General features: G+C 48.7%; 1 protein-coding gene across 3 annotated transcripts in view; it reads right to left on the reverse strand.

The window, feature by feature from the left end:
• The window catches only part of LOC122388526 (putative mediator of RNA polymerase II transcription subunit 12), an 87,733-nt gene that overhangs the window by 20,545 nt on the left and 39,588 nt on the right, over positions 1-27,600 (reverse strand). The window contains exon 1 of one of the 3 annotated variants that reach the window (XM_043379708.1): positions 12,847-14,143. The exons of the other annotated variants lie outside the window; for them this stretch is intronic. Coding sequence (XP_043235643.1) covers positions 12,847-13,525 — 679 coding nt within the window. The 5' untranslated portion in view covers positions 13,526-14,143. Of the gene's footprint in view, positions 1-12,846; positions 14,144-27,600 lie in introns of those variants that run through there. 3 annotated transcript variants of the gene reach the window in all.

Raw genomic sequence — 27,600 nt, forward strand, 5'->3', positions numbered from 1 at the left:
GCCCACTTAGTTTCACAGCGATCTGTAGGCCTATGGCTAGAGGACCACACTAACTAGTTATTCACTGCGCAGAACGCTGCGTCTCTGGAGGGCGGCAGCATACAGATATTAAAAGCACCTCTCTAAACAATAGAGCGCCACACGCAGATCCATCAGCGCACGTCCTCCATCCTCCCTCTGTCACTCTCTCTCTGTCAGGTCCCCTCTAGACCTCCCTGATCTCAACCTCAGACAGCTCGCCGCCCGCAGCGCACCTCCATTGTGAAACGCGACAAACTTGACGCGCGCGCGCGCCAGACTGATAGAATCTCAACGCAGTGCGGCGACGACCTCCACCGTGCGTCAGGTCAGGTGAGTCTCCATGGGGCGCCTCTTGGCTCGGTCAGGTCGGTCAGGACGTAACGCACGTCGGGCGACAGAGCACATTGTGGGTGGTGGGGACCTCTGAGCGATGACCTAGTGCGGGCTCCATCAGACGCATCTTTTGGTCATTAGAAAGGTTAGTAAATGGCTACATGCCGCGGTCTGTAAGGAGGGCCATACATCAGAACAAGACGCAAGGGAGGTAGGGAAAGAGGGAGGGGAGGGAGAGGGGGAGAGAGGGAGGCACATAGCTGATGAAAAATTACGCCGCCATGTGGGTTTCCAAACAGGCGGTCGATGGCATTACAGTCAGCATTAGCCGATTATGGGTATGGTCAAGATCATAAGTGTTGGATGCGAATTTCCTCCCCAAATACCACATGCCTGCTTCACAATATGTATTTCATTCCATTAGGTATGATGAATCCTGAATCGAACAGCTAACCCCGGTCTGCCCAGCCAAGCAGCTCAACAAGTGCCACTCATACAGCCCCGCCCAGACACTAAGCCAGTCAGCCGGTGCCTTTCGCCCTGTTGCACGCACGTGCCAGAACAGCTGACTTGGGCGGCGGTGGGTAGGCCGGAGGGGGGGGGGGGAGCAAGTGGCGGAGAGCAAGTGAGACTCACGGAATAGTTGTGTAACGGTTACCAAGCAAGACTCACGAGAAGGCCTTCGGCGGTTGCTAACCGAGACTCACGGGATAGGGTATGGCGATAGCCAGGCGAGAAACACGGAATAAAGTAAGGCAGCGGCTCTGGTCACGCAGCCTAAGCGACGACCTTCGCATGGCTGTAAACAACACCTCAAAGACAACTCGGGATTCCCACCACATTGGTCGAGAGAATATTACCAAGGATTCCAGACTATTCCAGAATAACTCTCGGGTATAGCCGTGAGAATGACGAGTGACTAGACTACGATGACAGGACCAGGTGGAGGGTGGATAGACAGACAGGGAAACAGACAAGGTTTCTGCTAGAACGTATACAACGTTTCCTGTCATTCGCTTGTAGACGTGGCGGAATAACTCACAAGCTACAACGCCGCATGTCAGCAGCTTAGTAACACGGTAGCCACCGCATTTGATTGAGCAACAATCCAAAGCTCGAGGGTGTGTGTGCCTGTAAGGCCGTCAAGAGTTGAGAAGAATCGACAGCTACAAATGCCCACAAACGTGCAAACATGTCCATATCTACATGATGCGAGCATATGGAAAGCAAGATGCAAGAACATAACAGCGAAAGCCAGATGCGCTATTCCAAACGGCGTAACCCAGGAGCGCCAGCCACGCTTCGAGCTTTTCATCTAGCGCTATCTCACGACCTCACATCATATCTCTCTTGGAACGGGAAGCAGGCGGGTTGCAATGGCCAATAGAGAATGACGAAGAATTGACTATCAATTGGCGATAAAACGCGCCGCACCTAGCCCAGACCCAATCCGGGTTAATCAACTGCACTGTACGGCGGGTTGAGTCAGAAGGGGTCAGCGAGGGTCAACTATGGTCAGCTAGGTCAGAAAGGGTCACAGTAGAGTCTGGGGATCTCAGTTGACCAGATGTTCAAAAAGGTGAGAGAGATCTTCGACGATCTTGGGTTATACATAATGGGCTTGGTGAGGCTCGAAGGGTAATAATAAACACATCCGGCCTCCGCTAAGCCTTAGAAGAAAAGGACTCGCTGGGTCATCACTTCGGGTTTTTGTGTATCACTTCAATCATGCCGGTGACCACTGACCAGTTATGAAAGTTTCTCTCAAACGCTGACCAGTCCACTACGTTATCTGCCTGACCGAGCACATCGAGCGCTTATGGCGAGCACGCATGCTGAATGCCATCGGCTCTTTTACCATCGATTCGGCCATTCAAGAGGCGAGGTCAAGAGACAGACATCGGGTGCATAGGTAGCAAATGTGCACAGAAACTCATACCTTGGGCCATGGGCGTCGGCCAAGAGTGAAACGCTTTATACTCTTTCTACAGAGCAAAGGCTGTTGGAAATGAGAAAGCTATTCTTCTACATGGGTTCCACATTCCAGATGCCATCGATGACCGGAAGGTGGTTGAAAATATTTGACACACCGCTTCTATTGGGCCAATCACATAAAACCATGTCACACATTGGAACGGTGTACTCGCAGAAAAAGGTTCAAATCATGACTCATCCAATGGTCACGGCCTTCGCATGCGTAGATGATATTAATGAGACGCATCTCCAGTCGATTTGTCATACCACGGCATAGATTCAGCGGTCAATCATTGACCTTCTCATCATGCATGCAATGATGGTGCATAAATGATGATAAGCTATAATGAAGTGGTGACTCAAGCACGGGTCCGCGTTAGATAGACTCGCAGACAACCCCACTACTAGCCCGTCTCCAGTCTCCCCTAACGCCCCTTCGAGCACTCTGGGGTCAGGGCACCTGCTACACATTGTGGCACACAAACTCACAACATCGAAGATACGACACAACACACTGTGAAGTCTCATCCACACACACGCACCTTAACAGCTTACCATGCAAGTAGCAGTCTCTGTCATAGTCTGGGCACAACCACAACTGCATTCACTGACCATTGTGGACAAACTCCCAAAACTCACCCATACCTCACTCTACCCAGTGGCGGATCCAGGGGGGGGCAAAATGGGCATTTGCCCCCCCCAAACGGCATGATTTTAACATTACGCCTATGGACGATGCATGGAAAGAATCGATAAATTTCTATGGTTTGCCCCCCCCCAAAAAAAAACTCTGAGCTGGATCCGCCTCTGACTCTACCCACATCCTCCTCCCTCTACCCTCGCAGGACAGAGCGCGTGATGCCTACGTGCGTGTCGGTGATGGCCGATGGCATTGGGCGGTACCGCAGCTACCGGCAATTTAACCGAATAACAAAGGCCCTGGACACCATGTGAATACACTATTACCGTGGCGAGTCGCGGGTGGGCTCACGAATGCATCGTCAGTTCTCTATCTAACACGATACAGATTAACTTATAATGAGCCGAACTGGAAAGCCTGGATTTGACACAGTCTTTATTTTCAGCCGAGGATAAGGTCATAAACATTATACTAATTTCAAAATAATATCCTCGCACAAACACTAAGAAACCTAAAAAAATGTTAAAGGTAGTGTGCCACCTTTGAAAGATTTCCCGTTTTATTTTTCCTAGGATAAGAAGCTTCTGTTTTTACCTAATATCGCAAAAAAAAAATCAAAAATGGGCCTGGAATAGTGTCTTTTTCGCCTAAAAGTTTATCGGTTTTTAGACATGTATAACAACTGTAGTGGGCTCACCTGCAAACAGGCGTCGGGCAACAATCGCGAATGCGGCGCACTTGTGACAATAAGCAAAGGTCATTATAGTGTTACGACCATACGACGTACGGGAATGAGTTATCAGCTGTCTAATCGTAGACAACACAATGTCGAGCCTTAAACTGTAAGCAGGTATTGGTATTGTTTCTGAAATTTGGCTGTCGAACATTAATTTGTGGTTTGAAATATGATTTTATGTAAAATAATTGATATGAAACAGCCGTCTCTTAAGTTATGACCCCATTACACCACACGCAAGTGGCAGAAATGACAATGATCAGCTGACGCATTTTTCTTGGCCGAAGTCAGAGCGCGCGGCCCGACGCACCACGCGTATTTGGAAATTCCGACCTCGACGAGCATCAGAAGCCACCTAACAGGCGTGTTCGAAACCGCAGGAGATGATGATGAACGGGTTTATCGAAACTTGATTGGATGAGCCTATCGGTAATAGCGATTTTAGTGTGTGCATTTACTGTTCATAGTGGTGTGAAATGTGGTTGGGGTACGACCGACAACCCGTCGGGGCGAATTTCGCACTGGGGTACTCAAAATTTGAAGAATTTAAGACGTTTCCATAAGTTTTGAAGGTATGGATAAGTTCTAAAAATCCGGTTCTCCTTATCCGGGTCATTAACTCCATATGGTCTAGGAAAGCTGGCACACTACCTTTAAGTCGTCAGCTTTTGGTATTTTTGGTCAGCTTTTGGCCATTAACATGACACACCAGCGTTCGAGGCTCTCCTGTTTATGACAAGTATGGCGCTTTAGTATGGAGATGGGTCCCTATTAGATCCCTATCAACAGTGAGATCGGTGCCTCATCTCTCAACAGCGCTTCTCGACGGGGTGAACTGATTTAAATGGATAGGGCGGAACGATTGGGCCATTTAGGCGAGGCCACCGACTGTAGGTCGATTTAAATGACCAGTTCATTTTCACTTGCTTGTCTCGGTTAAATGGATGATCTATGCATAAATGAGGGAGTGTTACATTCACCATGAACCCAAAAACAGCTGATAAAGGAGTAAGAGAAGCCTAAGCGAGCCCGCACGTTTCCAAGCATTAACCCGCGCCCTGATGGGGGGGGCATTTTGGCCCCCCCTGTGGTTTTTCTTAAATAGCGAGAAAACGGCGGCGCGCAGCGCCGCCAAATTTTGGGTACCTTACCGGGCATCAATTCGACACCTTCACACAAAATTTCAAGTCACAGGTCACCTCAGGTCAGGAGTTATTGAGGTCAAACTGAGGTCATGTTCGAGTAAAAATGAGCAAAAAACATGACATCTTTAAACGCTCACAAATTCTACAGTTAACAAGCAATTTTAAAGTTCTTTATGTGGTTGTGTAGAAAAAAGACGGCGCTACAAAACTGCTATCTCGGATTTTCGAAATTTTGGGATTTTGACCCCCAAAAATAAAAAAATCGATTTTTTAGAAAAACTCAAAAATTTCCAAAAAAATTTTGAATTTCGAAAAAACCGGAATATATGTGATAGTCCCTGCGCTCTTCGATATACATGCCAAATTTTAGATCGATACCTCTTTTTTTGGCCAAGTTATAGCGAAAAAACTGTTAAAATTGATGACGTCAAACTTTTGAACTCAATTTTTAGCAATTCTAGACCTCGTAGCGCAAAACGGAGACCACCATTGAACTCCCCGTGACGAGCTGCATCGAATAGATACCCATTTTATGCAAAAATATCAACTTTAAAATTTGACCTGACCTTGACCTGACCTTGACCTGACCTTGACCAAAACGTGACCTAAGCTGGCCCTAAAGTCTGTCTGACCCACATAATCGCATTTGTCATGTAAAATGGACCATAAAACATGTATCACACGACACTTTCATATTGTGACCCCCCAGTGACCTGACCTCTGTGACCTGACCTGGTATCAGTGACCTCAAATAGCAAAATATGTGTTTGAAGAACATTTCCCCATCGATGATTTTCAATGAAATGCATTTTACTCGATTTTACAACGCATTTCTTGAAATGCCTGTAAACGGTAAAAATTCGACCTTTGACCTGACCTGTGACGTCATCGGTTTGACCGAGGTCAATGAAATTGGGTCACAAGGTAGTTCCCCGTTGGGGCTATCCAACACCGTTTACCGCTTGTCGCTATGTTGCGTGGTTCTCGAGATCTGAGGGGGGGGGGCCAAAATGGCCCCCCCCCCCATCAGACCGCGTTGCTCGGCAGACCCCATCTGGGCGCGGGTTAATGGTTTCGGGTGCAGCTGGCAGTCTAGACATCGAAGAATATCTAAAGATATCACCAAGAAAGGTCTTAACAAATAACATGGACAACATCACATGGAAAATCGTAACATACAGATATAAAAAAGATACAACAAAAATATGTCTATCATTTATATCGATTAATGATAGGTCTTAGAGCAGCTGCTCTCAAATGTAGTAGCCGGTCAGCAGCTACTTCCAGATTCAGTGGGACCCAACCGATACCCAGGAGTACCCAGGAGTTGACCCATTGATGTTAGCCCCCCGGGCCGCCTGTCACGCACAGTTACATCATCTTCAGCAGAGCCCTCACCAAGCAGCGATACCTAATGACCTAATCCATTTAGCAGCTACCATAAACAATGGCCGTTTTTCACTTGTAATCAAAAGATAAAGGAGCTGCTCCGGCGAAAATCGTGTCTGACGACCACGTACTGTGGTGATTTGAAGAGAGAAAGATGGTTCGCCCAGAACATCTGAAAGTAGCAGGGCGATCCACCCAACGGCTTACACCTACGAGCTTGAGTTTGGCTGCTGAGACAGGCACCTCGTGGGTTCAAACGGTGGGACGCATATTTGCTGGGCTTGTAAGAATTAGTTCAACATACCCCTTTTAGAGAGAGGTATAACCCAAGCAGCATACCTGTGGCAGAGATGAAGAATCATGTCCAACGACTCCTGGGACTTGTTGAACACGACGGTAACGAAGTAGGTGACCGTGCTTTTTTTGCATACGGTTCCATTTTGCAACAATTATTCCTTGAGATTCCACTTAAGGTCCAAGTGTGGTTGGTGATATCACACACAACACAATGCAAAATACGTTTTATGACGGCTTTAGGCATTGCGGCACATCGTTCTACGCATATACCTATAATCCTATGCATCATTTCGAAATAATCCACACTACTGCCTGCGCGCATAAAACACCCTCTAATTAATGTCACCGCAACCCGTGCCTGGCCAATGTCAAACCCTTAGCTAGGCGGCACCACAGTCATTCACTAATGAACTATCGCATCAACATGAGACATGTCCGAAAAACGTGAGTCCTTTTTGCGCGTGGCTAATGCGACCGGGCGTTGCCGTGCGGCCGGAGGCGGAGAGAGTGGCGTGCAAAAAGGGCACACATCCGACGCGGTCACCGGTGATGACGGATCGCCGGAATATGACGTCATCATTCCGCCGGTTGGAAGGCGGTTTTTGTGGTTGGAGACGACGGCATCCGAGGCGAGTTGCGCGAGTTGCGAGGTGGGACCAGGTGACAGCGTTCAGCCCGACCAGCCTATCCCTAGCCAACAGTAACACAGCTGATTTATCCCAAAGTTTGATAGCATACCAACATTCCTTGATTAATGATTTCACGCCAAAACCAAAAACCAATTTAGTCAAACGTTTCAACCTTTCTACTAAGCTATGTTCCTCAAGAGATAGAGGTGACCAGCTGCTCACCAGACAATATCACACAGCATTCTCGGTCCCCGAACACTCTAGGCATGACCCTCGTCGGTCGATCCTGTTCACCTTAGTGATTGATCAATTGGCTCGCAACAGCGCTGTCAACTGTTGACGAAATAACAGGCAAATATGGTATTCCACTATAGCAACTGCCATAGCGTAATGGTAACTATGCTAGCTAACGCAGTGAAATACCGTTTGCGAGACCACCAGCGACTTGCCACGTACGAATAACAGTTGCAACAGAAGTGATACGCCGTCCTATGAACGGATTAAATAACAAAACATTTGATGGCTTGACGCGCTGAATTTATATCGTCGTAAAATAACAGTGAACAGAGGCTTGAGACGGTGTAAAGAAGGCGGTGAATTCGACGTTTCGAATGTAAAAAGCCTGTAGAAGCCCACGGGTGCTGCGGTAAAATGTTCTCCAACCCATCCTGACAGACTTTCAACTATGGACTTTTTGGCAGTGGTACTCGGTTAGAATGGTTGACATTAGACAAAAGAGACCAACATTAAGGCGCAGACATGACATTTTATGACCGATAAAAACCACGTTATTTCAAAATAGCGTAAAAAATCAAAATAAAATATTCCGTATAATACGGAATATCATCGTCAGGCTGTTTGTAATCGGACTGACCCTGCCGCCTTCGGTGACCCCGCTGTGCCCTCGGCTGTGACCCCGCTGTGTTTAATTGGTCACTAGCAGCGTTTTGACGTGATCCGAACATCTAACTGATACCACCAAGGTCACCAGTAATGTATCGGAGACGAAGGCCAACTCTCGTCCGTAATATGTTATGACACATGTGTGGATTGGTACGGTGTTGGAAAAATCTTCAGGCGGTAAAGTGACCTTCAGAGAGATAGGTCAGTATTTAAACGGCCCAGGGAGGTCGTGAAGACTCAGAATCCATATCATCAACTCACATAAATCATATTCATGTCAGTCAAAGATATAATTATTAACTCATGATGTTCCTATCCGAACTTAATTCTTTACATTGTAGAGTAAGTATCTCCCCACATAAATCTTAGTTACAAAATATTACAAAAATAGCCAGCTATTATATTTCTCTCTATTGGCACACGTGTCCATCGTAAGTGTAGTCCCTTTTTGAGCGATGGCTCCAATGCACGCGAGCATCGCCCGTCATCTATTGGCGAGCTTACACTGAGTTTAGATCACTGGGGTTGCGGAACTCTAGCAGGATTCCCTCAGGGCACGAATAAATGCACAGCCAACACCATTATCAGTAATGCACTGTAGAAGTGTCACGCTTAGCAACAGGGGACACAAAGAGGTTGACTGACTCTAATAGTATTGTCCGGTGCTAGTCTCGAAATAATACCTACGTGAAAAGGATAGGACAGCGTTGTCACGCATGAGACATGCTTTTCTGAGTAGCATTCAACTAAGGCACGTCCTTTAGCAAAAGCAGATCAGTGGCCACCATAAAGATCACGGCGCACAGCTCCACCGCTATGGCGGCAGACATGCCTGCAATGCAGATTGCAGAGTCTCTGGTGAGAGCAGGGTACAATCAAGCTACATCCATCGCACGAACATCAGTGTATTCAGTGCGGAGAAAAAGGAACCGAGAGGCGTGCTACATGAGGAGAGAGCCGTGCAACGGTTGGGGTTGAGATATATCAGAACTGTGAGCAGCTACAGCGTCCACCAAAGACTCCAAGGTAGGATGAAACATTCGACAGAGGACAGTGGAACTGCAGCAAGCCATGCGTCAGAACTGAGAAGAGCTGCACAATAACACAGACGAAGTTCCGTATAAATTTGATTTCGTCGCCAGATTTCATTTTCAGCTGAGAATATCGTTCATTTTTCGGCGTAAGCACTCTTAGCCATCCGGCCATGGCCGCAAACCAGAAGGTAATTGAAGGAAGATCATCTCTAGTTTACAGAAGCCGCCTATCATTGTCAAGTTAGTATGGGCATCGTACAAGGTACTGCCAGCTACACCCACCACACGATAATTACATCAGAAAAAAATCAGCCTCGTTGCCAAATCAGTCAAGGCTACCACCATCACCAGCGAAAATTAACAGACTTCCGAGTGCTAACTAGCAAACTGGTCGGTCACGTGCAATGACCTTCGTGCCCGATGGGTGTAACCCTGTCATCACGTTCCCTCTGTTCACACGTCTGTGCTCGACGTGCGTCCGTTGTGCACTTAATGCACGCGTGTCTCGAGAATGGCCCGCTAAGCAGCCGAAATCAGGGCCGGAATCTGGAGCTAACTACGTTAATGAGGTCATTGGGATCATGCGGGTCGAGGGCGTGGCTTGACGACAACTGCCAGGTCAGAAAGCTAGTAATGGCCGGGGATTCAAAGCAGTTCGAAGACGGTTAGAAGTTAAGACGGCCTTTTACCGCGTGTATCAAGAAGAAAACTTCGGAAGACAGACTTCGATCGGAAGACAGACAGATAAATATTGTGTCAATAAATAGAACAGAGGTATTTGCATGTAAATTATAAATGCATGGAGCTCACAAATTTCGTAAGGCGAAGCAAATCTCTGTTTAATGAAATGGCTCCGAAACATTTCACATGACACACGTTTATTGTCTATCTCAATCTTCAAAAAAGAAAAGTATTCGGCCTGTCTTCGCATCTAAGCTCAGAAGCACTCGTCCATTGATTTCCATTCAGCTGTCGCCTGTCCTGTCAGCGACTGCTAGTCTCTGCATGAAATTAAGCTCTCCACAGCTTCACAGCTTTGCAACCTGCCTCTGCCTTCAAGCTATTTGCATCGATTACGTGTTTAGCGTCAATTTGCCGAGCACGTCTAATTTGTTACCCGAGTGGCGACGAAGTGACACCGCTGACGACATTTGTCTAGGGCTTAGTGCACTAAACATGTTGAATGTTTTGCATCTGTCTTGTGTGTTCAGTTAAGCTGCCAATTATGCATATTGGTACCCCACGCTCATCTGTCTATGACTTGTTGATTTGCTTAAATATACTGACGATTTCATCAATATTGATAGACGACACTGCTTGCTAATGAAAACATCGTGCCTTGTAATAAAATGTAGAAGTCGCGAAGTGCGGCCATGACCGCCGATTCTCGGTGTAAAATCCCGCTTCTCCACAGCTGCCTCACGTGACGTCACATCCAAACACATGACGTCACAAACCCGTCATTCATCCCTCCACCCTGATCGTGACAGCCGTTCCCTTAGCAACAATAGCCCGCTATGCACACCTCAGCCCGGGCGCGCGCCGCCCGCCCCAGCGAGCGACCTGCCTCTCACACATATGCGCCAACCTAAAGAATGACAGGCCGCTCGCTCCGTCACGTACGAACCACTTTCTCGCCTCGCAAGGTCGCTGCTGGGCCGTTGGCAAGGCACGTCAACGGCATCGGTTGGCTCCACTGACCGGGTGCCCCAGGCATCACCCCTGGTCAACACTGCTGCAAAGTCGAGGCGTAACGCTTTGATTAGTAGCGGCACACCCTGAGGATACTCCAAAGATCGCGAATTATGATTGGGGTTTAAAAGCTATGGGCGAACAGCTGCAGACCTGTGGCTGATTTGGAGATAGAATCGATGGGGATTTTCATCAGATAGCGTAGATTCATCAGATTGAACTGATGGGCTGCTGTGCTAACTTGCCGCTCGCCCGCGGTGGTGTGAATATCGCGTGAGGCTAGGCGATGAAACTTAGTGAGGCGGTCGGACAGGGTTGGCTTCTGAGTTACACCCAGTGTCTCGGCGGCACTTTAGAGGGCCGGGAGCTAACAATGAGCCGCTGACGAAGGCAACAACAGATCAGGTTCAGTGCCGGTACCAAACGAAATAAAACTACATAGTAGCGCCCAGTGCATTACGAGTTATGTGGCAAGGGCATGAGTGAGCATTTGGGTCCATCACTTGGTAGCAATAGCGTTGCTCAAATGATGATATGGGATTATCTGAAGCCCAAGACAAGTATTTGACGCCCAGCTAAAATTGAACGGCCTCGTGCATAAGTCTGATACGCACGCATGCATCAATCATTAAGACCACATAATCCGCTGATGAATTTAGGTTTCAGGGCGGTCGAACTTCATCAATGATCAGCGCCCATAATTCCTTAAAATCCCTGCACACAGATTTTATAACAATCACGTGATCAGTAAGCCAAGACCGTTTCAACTTCCAATGCATGCCATTATTGTACCTGCAAGTGGGCGATACTAGTTATTCCTGCTCAAATCTCATCCTGTAGCAGCTCCGCTCGCTTCCAAAGTGCGCCCCGCCTTCGAGCAGCCGGCGCTCCCCACCCCTCACGACAGGACGAAGCCCGGTTCACAGGGCGTGTTCCTACGACCTCAGCGGTGCACCCTGACGTGGCGTCAGCCACCCCCGCTTCTGTGGACAGGAAGCCAGCGCAGCAGCGGTACCGGAAGGCCGACCACCGTATCTCTGTATCGCTACGGCCGCAGTCCGTCGCTATGGAGGGTGCAGGAATACACCGGTGCAGGGAGGACTTCTTGGAGCGAAAACTACGGAAACTACGTGGCAGAAACTACGCAGAAGAGTGCTCGGTGACAGCATAGTCAGTTCAGAGATAAATTCGTGAAACAGGTAACTTGCAGAAGAAAACCAGGGAAGCAGATTGGAAATAAATGCATGGCGACCGTTGATACATGTTTCATTGTAATACTGATACTCAAACCTGGGACGCAACTATGATACTTCATCAAATAACTAATATTTAGGAGAACGGCTGAGCCCACGTAGTTCACGAGCTGCTAAGCCCAGCGGCACAAAATGTGGTGCGGGAACGCTAGGGATGACCACTATGGGAGCACTAAAGGAATTCGCCCCATCGACGGATCCGTAGATAATGTTGTGCCATTTTCCCTTCACTCTCGTACCGACCCGAAGCACGTGTAATAGACGGCGCGAGCACAGGAGAAAATCGGCGATGCTTTCTACATGTCGAAAGCCAGGCGAAAGAGACCCGCGACCTGGAGGTTCTGGCAGTATTTCAAGAACAATGGACGCAGTCTGACCTTATGATCTCCGACTGAACTTAGTCTCAATAACCGGCTATGATTGCAAGCAGTTAGATGGCAAAAATAAAAAAAACTATAAAATAACCCATCTTTGATTGAAATGAGAGAAATTAACAACAAACCGAGAACGGCGTTTTAAACATCCGGAAAGATGACGGAGGCAGCTACAAGGTTATACAGTTACATTGTTTGATTCCACAAGTCTGATTGAACCATATACGAGTAGGCTCTCTTTCTGCCAAGACGCGACTTTGGACACTAGAGTTTTTACCATGCATATGATTTACAGCTTAACTACCCCAATCGTTTCCATATTTAGATGCTTCGATCCGCCCTCTTTTTGGATAGCATGAGGTAAAATATCAAAGGAACATGACCCAGTTCCCCTTTTACGACCACCAATGCCATCCACATCCTTACCGGTCTGAAGGAAAGTCAGCCCTCCTATGGACATGCTGGCAGTGATGGGCTCCTGCCACCACGGGACATCCTGTTCGTCCCTCGGCGGGGAACCGGAGCGTCGCTTTTGGGCGCGCGCCGGAGGAGGTGGCGGCGCGTCAGGGTCTGACTTCACTCGCACAGAACACTCGTCAGGTTCTTGCTTCACTCGCACTGGACACTCGTCTGTATCAGACATAGGTTCAGCCTTCACTCGCACAGAAGGCGTTGGGGCAACGTTCGAGTTCGAGGGCGTCACTAATGCCTGAGGTGACGATGAAGAAGCAGTTGGCAATGATGATGAGGATGATGGTATCACTCCCGAGACTGTCCTTCCCGGCGATGCTACTGTGTGTGTTGTTGATGCTTGCACAGAGTCCAAACTCATGGGAACTGTAGGAGTTGCTGGTGAAGATGCAGAAGATGCCGACGAAATCACAGGTGATCGACGACTGACATCAGAGCGTCGACAACGTTTCCTGGGCGTCCGACGCACTGACCTCACCTGTGACCTGACCTCTGCCGGAGGCGACGACGGATCACAGCGCACACGCGGCTCCGGAAGATTCGGAGAGCGAGGATCCGCCTCCTCTGCGTAGTGAATGTCCGGCTCCAGGACTGCCGCCTTCGTGGCAACTCCCTTCGTCTTGCCCTTCACCATGGCGACAGGATGCGACCGCAGGTCGCGACCACAGTCGACCACGACCACAGGTGGAACACCGAGCGATGTCAGTCAGATTGGCAAAAGGTGGACAGAGAGCTCTCGACCTTAGCCTGCCGGCCTGAGCGCCGGCAACGGACGCACAGGACTCGTTCTGGCCCGACGAATCCGCCCCGTTTCCGTTATCACAGTTCCTTCCGCCGCACTGTCTGCCGACGTGCCTGTGTCCCGGCTAGCGACGAGCCGCCAGTGCCACAACCACCACTCGGGCGGTCAGCTCGTCCTGGACCAGGCGCCGATCGGTAATGGCATGACCCGGCTCCTAGACAGCTAAGCCGTCCTTCACCACACGCACACCACACTGCGCGCACTTCAACGTCTCGACGCCAACTGCAGTCCTCGCGTTCCACAACCCAGCCGTTGCACAAGAGATCAATCCTTTATCCTAATTAAAACACGGCTTTGTCGTTACCACAAAAAGCGCAAAAACCACTGGCGCGCGACGCGCCACCAAAAACTCTCGCCGAGCGTCGCGCGACAAGCGCCGTGTGCGCTGGGCTACGCGTGCGCGCAGCAGAAGGCGGCGACTCGGGTGGTGGCGGCACCACTTTCTAGCGACGACTGGGCGCCGGTGGGCCGGAGGACGCCGGCTCGCCGCTCGACACTGGGTCAGTGGAGGGTCGGCGCCACGTCAGCGGTGCCAGCAGGGTCGCCAGGGTCACTGGCGTCGGGTCAGTCCAGGTGTCAGCTGGACGGGGACGTGAGCTGGGACTGCGGGTGGCCGACGGGGTACAGAGATGTCGCTGAGATGGGACGACGGGTATCGAGGTGGAGTTCGAGGATTTGGGGGGGGGGGGGCGATTCCAGAGGACACAGCCCCACCGGGCTATAACTGGCGACCCGTCTTGAGCTCAATCTCAGTCAAATCGAACAAAACACATTTTTTCATCACGTGTGATGATTCAATGAGCGTTGTCTTTCCAACGTCCTCATTTTTTCACGGAGATTATATGTCAAAATATCCCACCATCACAGCGATTCCAAGTGTCACATCGGCTTCCAAATACTCCGCGCTGAAAATGTTCAATATGCACACGTCACGAATGTGCGCTCCTTAGTACACGACCGGAATAGCTCCACGTTTTGAGGTGCACCCAATTAAGTCTTCAAACATTTGCTCGTATCCTTAATCTTTCACACGTATCCTTGCACTCCGTAAACAGAGGCAATCCATCTGTTTCGATAAGCAAAGACTAGTCTGCCCTCCAGGCTCACGATGCGTGCACTTTTATCAAACACGTTCTTGACAACCACCGATCGTCCTGATTCTCTCTCAGCTTCAGCACTCACACCGGCCACGCCTCTCACCCTCCCTGCGACACTTTGCACTTCGTCACTCGCCCTTCAGCCCGACACTGCCCTCTGCCCTGCTAGTATACCACAACATTGTCACTGCAGAGCAATGCAGAGCGGCTAGACAGACCAACGACCGACCGGCGAACGCACAAAAATAAATGCACAGAGGATTGCACAAGCCAGACTGTGCGGCGGGCGGAAGGCGAACGTCAAAGTCGGAACCGTACCGCGTGCCACGCTCGCTCCGAGATGCCGGTTTAGATTTGTGGGCGTTTGTGCAAACACTGAGTGCACAAAAAGGGTACAGGAACGGCGGATGGTTTTAGAGTTGATGCTAAGGAAAGAGAGCAATGCTTTCACGACGAACGGTAGAAAAATTTAGTAGAGGAGCATTATTATGATTTTTATGCAGTCTACAACTGTCATCACGGTAATTCTGGATGGCATATGCGAAATTATCGCAGCCATTAATATAAAATTCAGACATTTCAATACACCGTTTTCCCGGTTGGTAAAAAGTACACGTTTTGTCCGTCGTCTGCTTCTGAGGGTGCAGTTCAACGCTAGTGGTCACCGTTGATTGTCCCGCTGATTAGAGTTGCCCTAATAGCGAGCCACCGTGTCCGCGCATTGTCTCTAATTCTTCGTACTTGCTTGGCCGTTGCGAGGCGATACTCGCCAGGCTGTGTAGATTCTATCAGCAGGTAATCAGTGTTTAACGGTTACTTGAGGCAGCGAAACGCTACATGTAATGCTGGAAACTGCTGGAGTTTAGGGCCATTCTTTCGCTTATGACAATGTGCTTCGTATTTTTTATTCTTATAATTTTGCGCTAGCTGCTAATGTAAGGTGAAACGTAACCCAGTGTGCAGGGCATTGCATAATGGGGCACTCTCGGTCACCTCATAGCAGATGATGGGTTATTAAAATAACAAGGTATTACATTGCCGACATATGTTTTGTTCCCATGAAACATCCCTCCGCGATGCATTGTCATTCATGCATGATTGCAGTACGGCGCTGGATATTAAGTGCAGCCTCAGAGAGCCATCAATCATCAGTGAGAGGTGCAGTACTGCTCCAGCCAGCGAGGGCCGTGCGCCAGGTCACTTCGGCATGATCAATGATGACTGGACGACCTCAATGAAGCTGAGCACGCTCCTATTGTGCGACATGTGGTCCCACAGCATCTGTCGTGCATCTAGGCAGGTCGCTATCTGACCTGCCAAGGCGAGGCCCCGGTTCTGACCTTTCCCCTTATGACGGCAGTGGACACTGAGTGGACAGAAGATACTGGATAGGCCCGTTCGCCCTGGCTCTCAATGATCAGCTGATCTGTCAGCGTCATCCATAGGTTGAAGATACATTGCAAATGGCTTAAAGTTTCCAATTAATTCACGAACACGGAGAGAGGGCCGCGAATCAGTTAAGAAACATACCCAACTGATGTGAAAATAACAATCAAACGTGTCACAAATCAACCTAATTAGGTAAATCAATCGCAGCTGAACGCGTTATTTAAGATCGAGCCGAAACAATCGAACAATAAAGCAAGCTGTCGAATCTCTGATGGCTCTCGCCTTGTCAATTACGACGCACCTCTCTACACCACACCTTTTACGTCACCTATCGCAAATTAGGAGTCGTCCCAGTGATAATTATTCGACAGACATTTGTAGGTGTTTGACACATATTAGTACCAGTGATGACTTCATCAGTGGTCTTCAGAAGTCCTCTCATCACCGACGCCTCTAACCGAATGTAATTGCCGCTGGTGGAAAGCGTTTCACAACACAACGTTCGGCCAAGGAATTACTTCCAACGAATGCGGAATGAGGGTGTCATTGCGGCAACCGCGGAGTTAATATTAAATTACTATTGGAGACTCCCTTGGCATATTCAGTTGTAATTGATGATTCTTGTGCTGAGTTCCAGCAAAATGAATCTGTTCTACAGAAGAGGATTCACAGAAACCGATGTTGTGTATAGTGATCGAGATACTTGATATCGTCCAATAAAACCCGCGCACATGTAGCACTTATCTAACAATCAATTCGCACCAATTATCCCACGAAGCTTTATGCTAATTGCGGCACGCAGATATCCAATAGGGTTCTTCCCATCGGCCTTTGAAACTTTCAACACTTTCTACCGGTCAGGCGACATAGTAAGCGACACAAAGTTCCCAGCTAACTGGAAAGAGAAGCGACATCAAATCATTTTTGCGATGAACTGTATAGAAACAGGAGCGCAATCTAATTAAAACAATCAGTCGACGTGTCACAAATTACCACCCATCTTACGCCATACTCGCATCCAAGAAACCACATTACCTATCACATTCTCTCCACTCAGATGACCCGTCGAGATATCTTCCCAAATCTCCTTCGTCTGTCTGGCAAAACCTCCCCGGGTCACCCAGCCTCTAGAACCCCCTCCCCATCTTCAGCGACCTTCCCCTCCCCACCGGGTAATTACACCATGCCAGTTCGGTAATTAATAGTGAAGAGCGAGCGAGTGCGGCCTTTCTAACACTTTGCGGCGTGCCTTGACTACGTAGCACATTTACCGCCAGCCATAATCATGGAAGTGATGCAAGCGACAGTCGGGAAAAAAGCCTCAAGGCATTGGCTGGTGAGCGAACACATGATTGGCCGCCAGGTGCTATTTGTTTTCAATCAGCGAACAGCCCATATGGTAGATGTCAGACGTTTCCTTTCTGGAAGTAGTCGGAGACGAGTAGACATCGACAAGCAACAGAGGAGATGAGAGACATGAAATGGCTTTCGCGAGGAGCACGCATTACTGCCGCAATGACGAGTTTATGGAAGAGGTCACCTCTGGTCCATGAGGCTCTCGACACCAACCCGCACCAGCAGCGGCGGCACTATCCATCCCGCGAAGGAGCGACCAAGGTGGTTCGTCGTTAAAAATCCATTAGCGTTGACTGGGCCGTCCTTGTGGGCCGCCCGCATAAAAACTTGACCCGCGCACATAGTTCAAAACACCGCTGAGCGCTCTAAGAAGTGGCCCAGTTTGCACAGACCATCGTCCCATTCAACAACCATTGAATACGGTCATCTGAAAGTGGCAGCTGAAGAAGATATGTAGTCAAAGAAGTTCTAAGAGGAGAGTTGAGAGAAGTCATGTTCTTACGGCGTTTGCCGGCAAGTTAGCAGAGAAGCGCCTCCTGAGACATGGATAGTAGCCACGACTCCGCGAGTACTTTGGAAAACTGGCGTTGCTGGACAATGGACATGAAGTTTGCATGGTGCTATTCGCAAAACTGCACTGCCATTGGTAAGGTAAAAAGAAAAGTAAGGGCCCAAACAAGCCATCGTGTCAAAGTGATGGTTGCATTCAACATCACATGCCCATGCTCGTCTCCATCAAAGATAGACACCTGACAGACACCTCGGACCTGAGACTTAAGAACATCTGTGAAATGGAAAACTGGATTGACGTAGGCAGTCACCCGCGTAGAGGCGTGCAGTCGCCCGCGCTGAGGCTATCTCAGCCGTATCACCGCCCTGTTTCCGAGCCGAAACTCCCGTGCCGACACTGAGATGCATTATTTAACGTGCAATTCGCGCCCGATCACCCTCTTCGGGTCCGCATTACGAAACCCTGCTCGTCACCCGCGTTCTCGCCGAGACATCTCACTTTCTCGCTTGGTCTACAATGGAATTTCGGAGCTATACAAGTTCACCGGCGTCGGCGCGTCAGCCTTCCTCGCCACACGTGTGCCCCACGAGATGATGAGCGGATATTAGCGCTTGGAAAGACCACGAGTAGCACGAACTGATACGGCAGCTGACGACATTTTCACCCAGAGAGAAGGGCACGCGTCAATCGGAGTAGTTCATTCTTCTTCGATCCCCGTGCAGTGTGTCAGGTCGAACAACACCTAGCGAACTTCGCCATCGTTCGATGTTTCCCGGGATCATTAACAACGCGGCTGTATTAGCTCCCTGTCGTATCGGGTCAGTCAGGTCACCGCGGTCGGGCCGATCACCGAGCTTTCGCGTCGCGGGAGGATCGGTGGGCGAATTAGCTAGATTAGTGGGTCTCCGTCTGACCTGGGATCATCAATTAGGTGGCTAGGTTCCATGAGCAGCATGGTCGCGGCGGGGTCCGTATCAAAGCGTCCAAAACCGCAGCACCCAAAGTACGCAACATCCAAAACCGCAGCGTCCAAAGTACGCAACGTCCAAAATACGTCCAAAATCGGGTTTATAGGGGGCATTCACAAAGTCCAAAACCGAAACATCCAAAACCGCAACGTCCAAAAACGTATCATCCAAAAAACGCAACATCCAAGGACGCAACATCCAAAGTACGTAACCTCCAAAACCACAACGTCCAAGGCACGCAACATCCAAAACCAACCTAACCTAACCTAACCTAACCTAATGATTTTTGCCTATCCCTAACCTAACCTAACCTAACCTAACCTAACCTACTGATTTTCGCCTACCGGGGATAAGGAAACCCAACCTAACCTAACCTTACCTAACCTAACCTAACCTTACCTAACCTAACCTAACCTAACCTACTGATTTATGCCTACCGGGGATAAGGAAACCTAACCTAACCTAACCTAGCCTAACCTAACCTAACCTAACCTAACCTACTGATTTATGCCTACCGGGGATAAGGAAACCTAACCTAACCTAACCTAGCCTAACCTAACCTAACCTAACGGTTTTGGATGTTGAGTACTTTGGATGTTGCGTACTTTGGACGTTGCGTACTTTGGATGATGCGTCCTTGGATGCTACGTTTTTGGATGATACGTTTTGGATGTTGCGGTTTTGGATGTTTCGGTTTTGGACGTTGTGAATGCTCCCTATATACCCGATTTTAGACGTATTTTGGAGGTTGCGTACTTTGGACGCTGCGGTTTTGGATGTTGCGTACTTTGGATGCTGCGGTTTTGGACGCTTTGATGGTCCCCCGCACGCAACATCCAAAACCAACCTAACCTAACCTAACCTAACCTAACCGAACCTAACCTAACCTACTGATTTTTGCCTATCCCTAACCCAACCTAACCTAACCTAACCTACTGATTTTTGCCTACCGGGGATAAGGAAACCCAATTTAACCTAACCTAACCTAACCTAACCTAACCTAACCTACTGATTTATGCCTACCGGGGATAAGGAAACCTAACCTAACCTAACCTAGCCTAACCTAACCTAACCTAACGGTTTTGGATGTTGCGTACTTTGGATGTTGCGTACTTTGGATGTTGCGTACTTTGGATGATGCGTCCTTGGATGTTGCGTTTTTGGATGATACGTTTTTGGACGTTGCGGTTTTGGATGTTTCGGTTTTGGACGTTGTGAATGCTCCCTATATACCCGATTTTGGACGTATTTTGGACGTTGCGTACTTTGGACGCTGCGGTTTTGGATGTTGCGTACTTTGGATGCTGCGGTTTTGGACGCTTTGATGGTCCCCCGTCGCGGCGCGGGTCACAATAGAAGAGGCGACATTACACAACTGAGTAGACAATGAGGGAACGGAAAGGAACGCACACAGAGGTCTCAACCGCACCGGTCTCTCAGCTTGGAGTAGGACATCTCAGCTTGGAGTAGGACAAAGCCAGATGACACAGGACACTCGAAGTGTGCGAAACCATCCACCTCTAGGTATATTAGAGAAAGAGAATACCCAGAAGAACAATGCAAGTGATATAGAATGAGAGAATGAAATAATGATATAGGTCTTTCCCCTATACCATTCTTTCAAAGGTATATAACTATATAGGTTTTGTGTCCTGGTGTTTCAGGACATCAAATACTTCTTCATTCAAGGTAATGACAAGGTCTTACACCGCATTCGTTAGGAGTATAGGACGTTAGACAAAGTATCAGGATCATGAGGTGTTTCTACAACCCAAATCCATTACTGTGCTCATTAATTTGAATAAGTCGGATATCCGCAACCACAACATAAGTTGAGACGTTATATATGGTCGAGTGAGTCCCATGGATCGAATGCGTTCAGTAATTTATGCCTGAACAGTGATTACACATAGTGCTCCGTCAAACCTGGAAGCGCAACCGCTGCCGAAAAAGCAAATGAGCTGCGTTTTTAATTAGCTATCCAGTGGTGACAAAAGGTGGTAATAGAAAAACAAGCTATTGGTGAATACTAAAAGTGACTAGTGAGTGATCCGTTATGTTTCGAGAACAGGGCTACCGTCTACCGAAGAAAGAAAAGTTAGTAATTGATTGTCGAAATATGCCTTGAAAAAACAGGACACCGTACAGGTAAAACTTTATCTATAACCTTTCCTCGTTCACGACAAATTCAGATGCATAGTGTCAATTGTGAGTAGGAAATATTCGTTTATCAATATGCCGGACTATTTTATAATTCATATCGCCAGAAAATCATAACACCAGCTGAACTACTGCAAAACACTATGACGCCAGCTCCAGCTATTCCAACGAATATTGCAGGAAATCGGACCTCATTTCATCGCCACCCTATGAGTCACTGAGTCACTAACACGATATTCAGCACCCTCCTGCACCTAAGAACATACGAATCACTCCAAACTAGCTTGGAGTGACCGCGCATGGTATCCTGAGCGGCATGGTAACCGCGTCATGTCAGGTGATTGACTACGTAGTGACACTGAAACTGTTCAACTCAAACTGAGACACTCAATAAAAATGCTCTTCTAAATGAGATCATGTTTTTGCAATCAAAAATAGAAACTGTTAAACTGCATGCTTCTAGGTTGCGTGAGACGCGTTAAAAGCTGAACGACCTGGACAAGATTGATAACCATGCATGACCAAAGCCATCAGTTATATAATACGAGCGCGGCCATGCCTCGGGGAGACTGCCAAACTACGTGCCAAACTAAACTGTGCGAGCCGGACTCGGACGATTCCGCTTCATGGTTCAGTCAGTAAGAGTGAAATGAGCTTCTACAGACTTCGCTGAGAGTTTCTCGAACCAATCAACCAACGCCTAAAATCTAGCTATGCCTGTGCGCTCAAAATGCCTCCTCTTACTGGGCACTTTTACCTCTTTCCACTGCTTCTACTTTTTCTTTCTTCTGCTTCTCTCACTTCTTCATAATTCTACAATTCCTTTCTCCTATATCCGTGTTCCGTGTATCCTAAACGCTCTTATCTCCTATATCCAGCTCTTATTATCCAAGATTCATCTCATCTCTTCGCTTAGTTAGAACGCCACAAATATGCTCGCCTCACACCATCACATTCACCGCTCAATTGAGAGCCTCTTAAGCAGCTCATTTAATCTGGTTTAACGCCCTGTCTGTTCCATTATTTCAGCTCGTCGTGACGCCGTTTAACGAGATAGAGTCGGATAGGGATTCGGTTGGAGTAACTGGAAGCCAGCGGGGGGATGTCAGGAGCATAGAGAGGGAGTTTTCTAGGTCAGCACGGTCTTCAGTGAGTCAGCGCAGCCAAGGTCATTGTGGCGATGTGCAGCCTTCCAAGGGGCTTACTGAAGTTCAAGTGCGTCCTTCGGTGCAAATTATCAGCTTATGCAGTGACGGCTCGTCGTTTGGAAGGGTTGATTTCAATCGAGGTGTAATAAACACATTTAGCACGCGTACTGGGCGAGCGGTTAAAAGGTGCAAAGACGAGCACTGAAATAACGAAGCCGATGCCTGACATTTCAATCAAAATCACTCATCTCGTAATCAGACCATTTTACACACACGCAACTTTTGTCTTCACCACGCAAAGGACGGAAAACATGGACCCTGCGCGCCATATCGTCAATCCGACAATGACATGACACGGTAGTGTGTCAGTCTGACACCTCTGACGTGTCAGTGGCACAGCCGTGTCACCTGTCGACATTAGCACCGATTTTGCGACACCGCTTAGAACAGCCTCTTGGTATCGTGTACCGTGCACGAACCAGGCCGGTTCCAGCGGTGCCCAGTTTCTATTCACTGGTGGACTATCTGATTTCCTTCTGTGCACGGCCGGTTGGCCGCTGGCACGTGCCACTATCATAGGATAGCGGGCTAGAGTGGACGTTGAAAAATGAGCTAGAGGATTTGAGGTAGCATAACCGGGGGTAGAACGTAGGTAACAATACAGATGACTGATAGAAATAATTTTGATATTATACACGGTCTGACAGAAGACGGAAAGGTCGGTCGACCAATAATGACTTCTGAAGTTTCAATTGGTGAATAGCTACCAAAGACTGTGAATGGCTGCAATTTGATTTTATGATGTGTGACAGGTCACCTCTTCTGAAAGAACTTTTAAACAAAACATCGCGTCATTTAAGCTCAATAAAGGTTAAGTTTTATTACCCTCAGACTTTTTGATATAATCACAAAGCGGGAGTCTAAGGTCCGGCATGTGTCATGTCATACATCCGAGGTCTCCGACCCGGCCGAAGTCAGATGACCCAGCGGCACGTCCCCGCCGCGGAGAGGGCCCGATCGAGGTCAGGGTCGCCAGAGGGTTCGATAAATCACCCCAGTCGGCCACGCCGCCACACAATCGGACCTGATTGTCGGTCCAGCTTCGCAGCTCTTTAGCAGGGAACTCCGGGGGGGGGGGGGGGAGATGCAGATTCAAAAGTTGCTGACCAGCCAGCGAGGTGATGATGGGAGGAACATTGGCCGACGACTACATGCTGCACATAAAATTCAGTCTTTTTATGTGCATGACAAGGTAAGTGCATAGTCGTTTCTGTCTCATGATGATTTTTCTTTTCATTTTAGGGCCCCCGGACTTCAGAGGCAATCGGCACCCATTAGCGAATGCCCAACGGTATTGCGCACTTTAACTTGTCAATGGACAATGTTAAATGATCGATGTACAAACTGCTGATCGATATGAACTCGAACCATGGAGAACAGCTTCTTGCCTGCGTGCATAATCAAAATGCATCATGCATCATGAACACCATTCAGGATAGGTACATCAACATATCTATCAGCATCAGAAGCAGATATCACCACTTCGATTACATCAGGACCATGTCTGACCCAGAAGAACATCTCAATCAACCCCAGCCACATCAGGAGCCCGCTCTGACCCGTCAGGCTCCTACCAAATCCACCCAGCGGCTTCGCCCGCCCGCTCGCTGTCTCACTCTCTCACAAGCTCGCTCGTCTGCTGAGGTAGCCGCTTCAGCGTCGGCCGAAGTTACACAACCCAGCGACTTCATTCCTATGCTAGCCAGGTTCCTATACAGTGCCGCGTAGCCTCAGAGACTGCCCGCATCAGAACTGAGCGCGCCCCAGGTCTGCCCTGGGCCGAATCGCGGCACCCAGACGTAATGCGGAATGAGCTGGTCGGGGCTGAGCGACGCTGATGCCCGCGAGGTTGTCTGAGGTTGTCTGGGGTCTCCTGGTGGGCAGACTAGATGAGCGGAAATAGCATGCAACTGTGAGTAGGCAGAAGGTAGCCAGTGTTTGTGGCTGTTGCAGCTGTATGGAAATAGCCACAATGTTTGTAGACTTGACAGAGGCGACCAGGAAAGCATGGAAGACTGAGGACACCGGATGCAATGCCGGTCCAAAGTCACTTGCTATTGCCACTTATAGTTACTAACAAATTCAGTAACTGCCCCATACAACGAACGTCCCAAGAGCTAGCAGATATTTCCCAAAGTGCGTGCGTCCTAAAACCGCACTAAAACCTGATGGACGCGGTTACGACACTCAAACCCAACCCAGCACACCAGACCCTGTGGAAATCGCCCATACCGCGGCATCGCCATACTGCGTCTTGCCTTCCTGCGTAATGCATTGCTGCGTATTGCCTTCCTGCGATTGCAGTGCCGCGTATTGCCATTCGCTCGAGCGCACATCTCAAAAGATAGCTCCAACTGACTGTAAACCCGGTGACCCAGCGGTTACAGCACCAACCAGACAACTCTAACCGCCTCACTCACGGGCAGACTATGAGATTCGGACGACGGCTAGCGTCTTCGAGGAGGGATTCGGACGTCCAGACGGCTCTTGATGAGTGAGTTCTGCGAATTTGAGCGGCTGGAGAGCGGCAAGACGGACCCGCAGGTCAGCGCAAGGCCAGAGAGCAGCGGAATAATTACTGTCGGCGGAACATTTCAGCACGGTTTATGGCAGGAGGATTTCGATAAAACAGTGCCAAGGAATGAGCACCAAATAATGAAACAAATTTAAAATATAATACAAAGTACAAATAAACTATTTTTATGAGTCTTCATAAATTACCAATAAAAGATCAGCTTAATGAAAAGAAACCACTTCATACATTACCAATAAAAGATCGGGTTAATGAAATGAAACTATTAGCAATTAATGACCTGCAACGCGGTTAGCGATGTAGCTAAGCACAACTTCAGCATACCAGACTCTCCATCACGAGCTACTAGTCCGATTTATGGGTACGAATCTCTACGTGACCGAATCCCCAGCCACGCCCCAAGTAAGCGATCACGCCGCATCGATATAGCGATTTCACCACATCGGACATACCCGTGCGTCCATTTAACTGTATCGCTCGCCGCTGCGAACGGTACTGGCCCTCTCTCTGACCCTCCCTGATCCCTCTATCCCCCTCTCTCCGCTGATCGAGAGCCCTGTCCGCGCCATCAGACATGGTGTGCTGTGCATACAAAACGCCAGCTCACCCCTGTAGTCGGCGCTGGTTTGGCAGGGATCGGGCGCATGGGAGATGGGGAGTAGGAGATAGGAGACTGTTGTGACGCTGCAGCTCAAAGCATCGAAAAGCGCGTCTGCATGCGCCTCATGTCATATCGTTAAACTACACGCAACGTACTGCATACATTCCCGATACACTGAAGTAATGAAAATGTTTTCGAAGGTTATTTTATTACCCAAACGATTAACAAATTGCTCCGCCATACGCCATCCGTAGATACAAAACTTTCCACTGAAAACAACAATTTTACATGAGCAGCACGGTCAACCATCTTATATCGCATTGTTTCGCACAAACAGCCTTGATCGCGCAGCGATTGATCGAGTCGACCGCAGCGTGACTGATTTGTCCTACTCCGTAGACACGGACTCCCAAATCGGTCGCAACCACGGACCGACCACTGCAGTGACTGACCCGATAAGCCGGTGGTAAAAAGCACGCCATGTGAACGGCCATAGCTCAGCACGTCAGCGCCCGTCCCGGTACGGTTCGAACCCCCCACCCCCCTCACCCCTGAGAGCGACGAAGAACGGCGGTGTCCACCCACGCTGAGAATACCGTGACGGGCCCAGTTCTTGTTGAGGTGAAGCCAGCTTGGTGATGCTGGAATGATCGAAAAAAGACTGCCACCGACTGAGTCCCGATAAATTTGTGGAATAAAAAGGCCGACAACTGAAGAGAAACAAATAAAATAAACACCTTAAATGCATATAATCATAATAATATAATCATGTAATACCGAGAGCTAAACCACATCAAACAAATTCAGCACTAAATGAATATCATCATAATGAGATAATCACGTAATGAGATCCTCTCCCTGTCTAAATGAGCTGCTATCACGACAGAGTCCAGCGCGGCCCCGCCGGCTCCAAGAGCCCATAGGTTCTCCCAGCAGGGAGCCCCAGCGGGGAGCCCCAGCAGGGAGTCCACCAGTGAGCTAGCCTCGTGGAGTCAGCACCTGAGGCACGGCTGTCTCACCGTTTAACCGCCCATAATGGAGACAGATACCGCTGTCAAGTGAGGCGCGAACTGAATCCATCGCGGCAGCCGTGGGGTCGGGGCCATCACTCACGACAACCGCTCCTGCCAGCGGCGAAAGGAACGTGAAACGACGCGGCGTCAGTGAAAGACGTGGCGTTATGATGGGAAACGTGACGTTATGATGGCAGAGAGGTGGCATGGATGGTATGGAATGGGATGGGATAGAGGTGTGGAATGGTGGAAATGACGAGCGAGTGGCGTTCGTTTGTTTTGTATTATCACCAACGGGATAGACGCCTAATGGCAGGTAAAGCGGACATGCAACACGAAAAAAGTAGAATGAAATGTAGTGAAGTAGAGTTGTCGAGAGATGCAATGTGATGGCGTGCATAAATATGGCGAGCCCTATAACAAATTAGTGGATTAAATGGATTTGGAAATTTCATTGACATGAAATATCACGAGACAAAGTATTGAAGTTTCGCGACCAATAGAATGCGGCGAAAAACCTCACAGGTGGAAGAAGAAATGAGCGAAGGTAGAGAGAAATAGGACAGTCGATAAGACCCAAAAGCCTTCGCTAAGAAACGATGAAAAGTAATTAAGACTAACCACCTCGATACATGATATAGGGTAACATAATCACTAGAAAAAAGGTCGAGTTAGCCTTATTATGTTCGTGAGTTGAGATCAAGCAGGCCAGTAGCCTTGTTTGCGTTAGGTGTCGTAATGATACCGTATATCTCCGTAACAAACGTGGCTATCTAGAAAACATTCTACAGGCGAGCACAGATGTCATCACGACTGGCCCGCCCACGATGTGGTGGTCCCAGTAGTAGGACAAGATGTCGCCTACTCCTGTCTACGCTTTAATCTGTTCGATATTATCCACATTCATCTGAATTTTAAATAGGATTCCAACACCACGAATCACGATGGAAGTTTAAGATAGAGAGGGGTGTGAATAAAGCGCATAGAGTCGTCATTTGTTATTGAGTATCCACTCCTACGCCTCCACATGATTATTGGATTCGTTTACGACTGAACACCCCTTGCGTTTTC

Source organism: Amphibalanus amphitrite, unplaced genomic scaffold (assembly GCF_019059575.1).
Source record: "Amphibalanus amphitrite isolate SeventyFive unplaced genomic scaffold, NRLGWU_Aamphi_draft 000326F_arrow, whole genome shotgun sequence".
NCBI classification, from domain to species: Eukaryota; Metazoa; Arthropoda; class Thecostraca; order Balanomorpha; family Balanidae; genus Amphibalanus; species Amphibalanus amphitrite.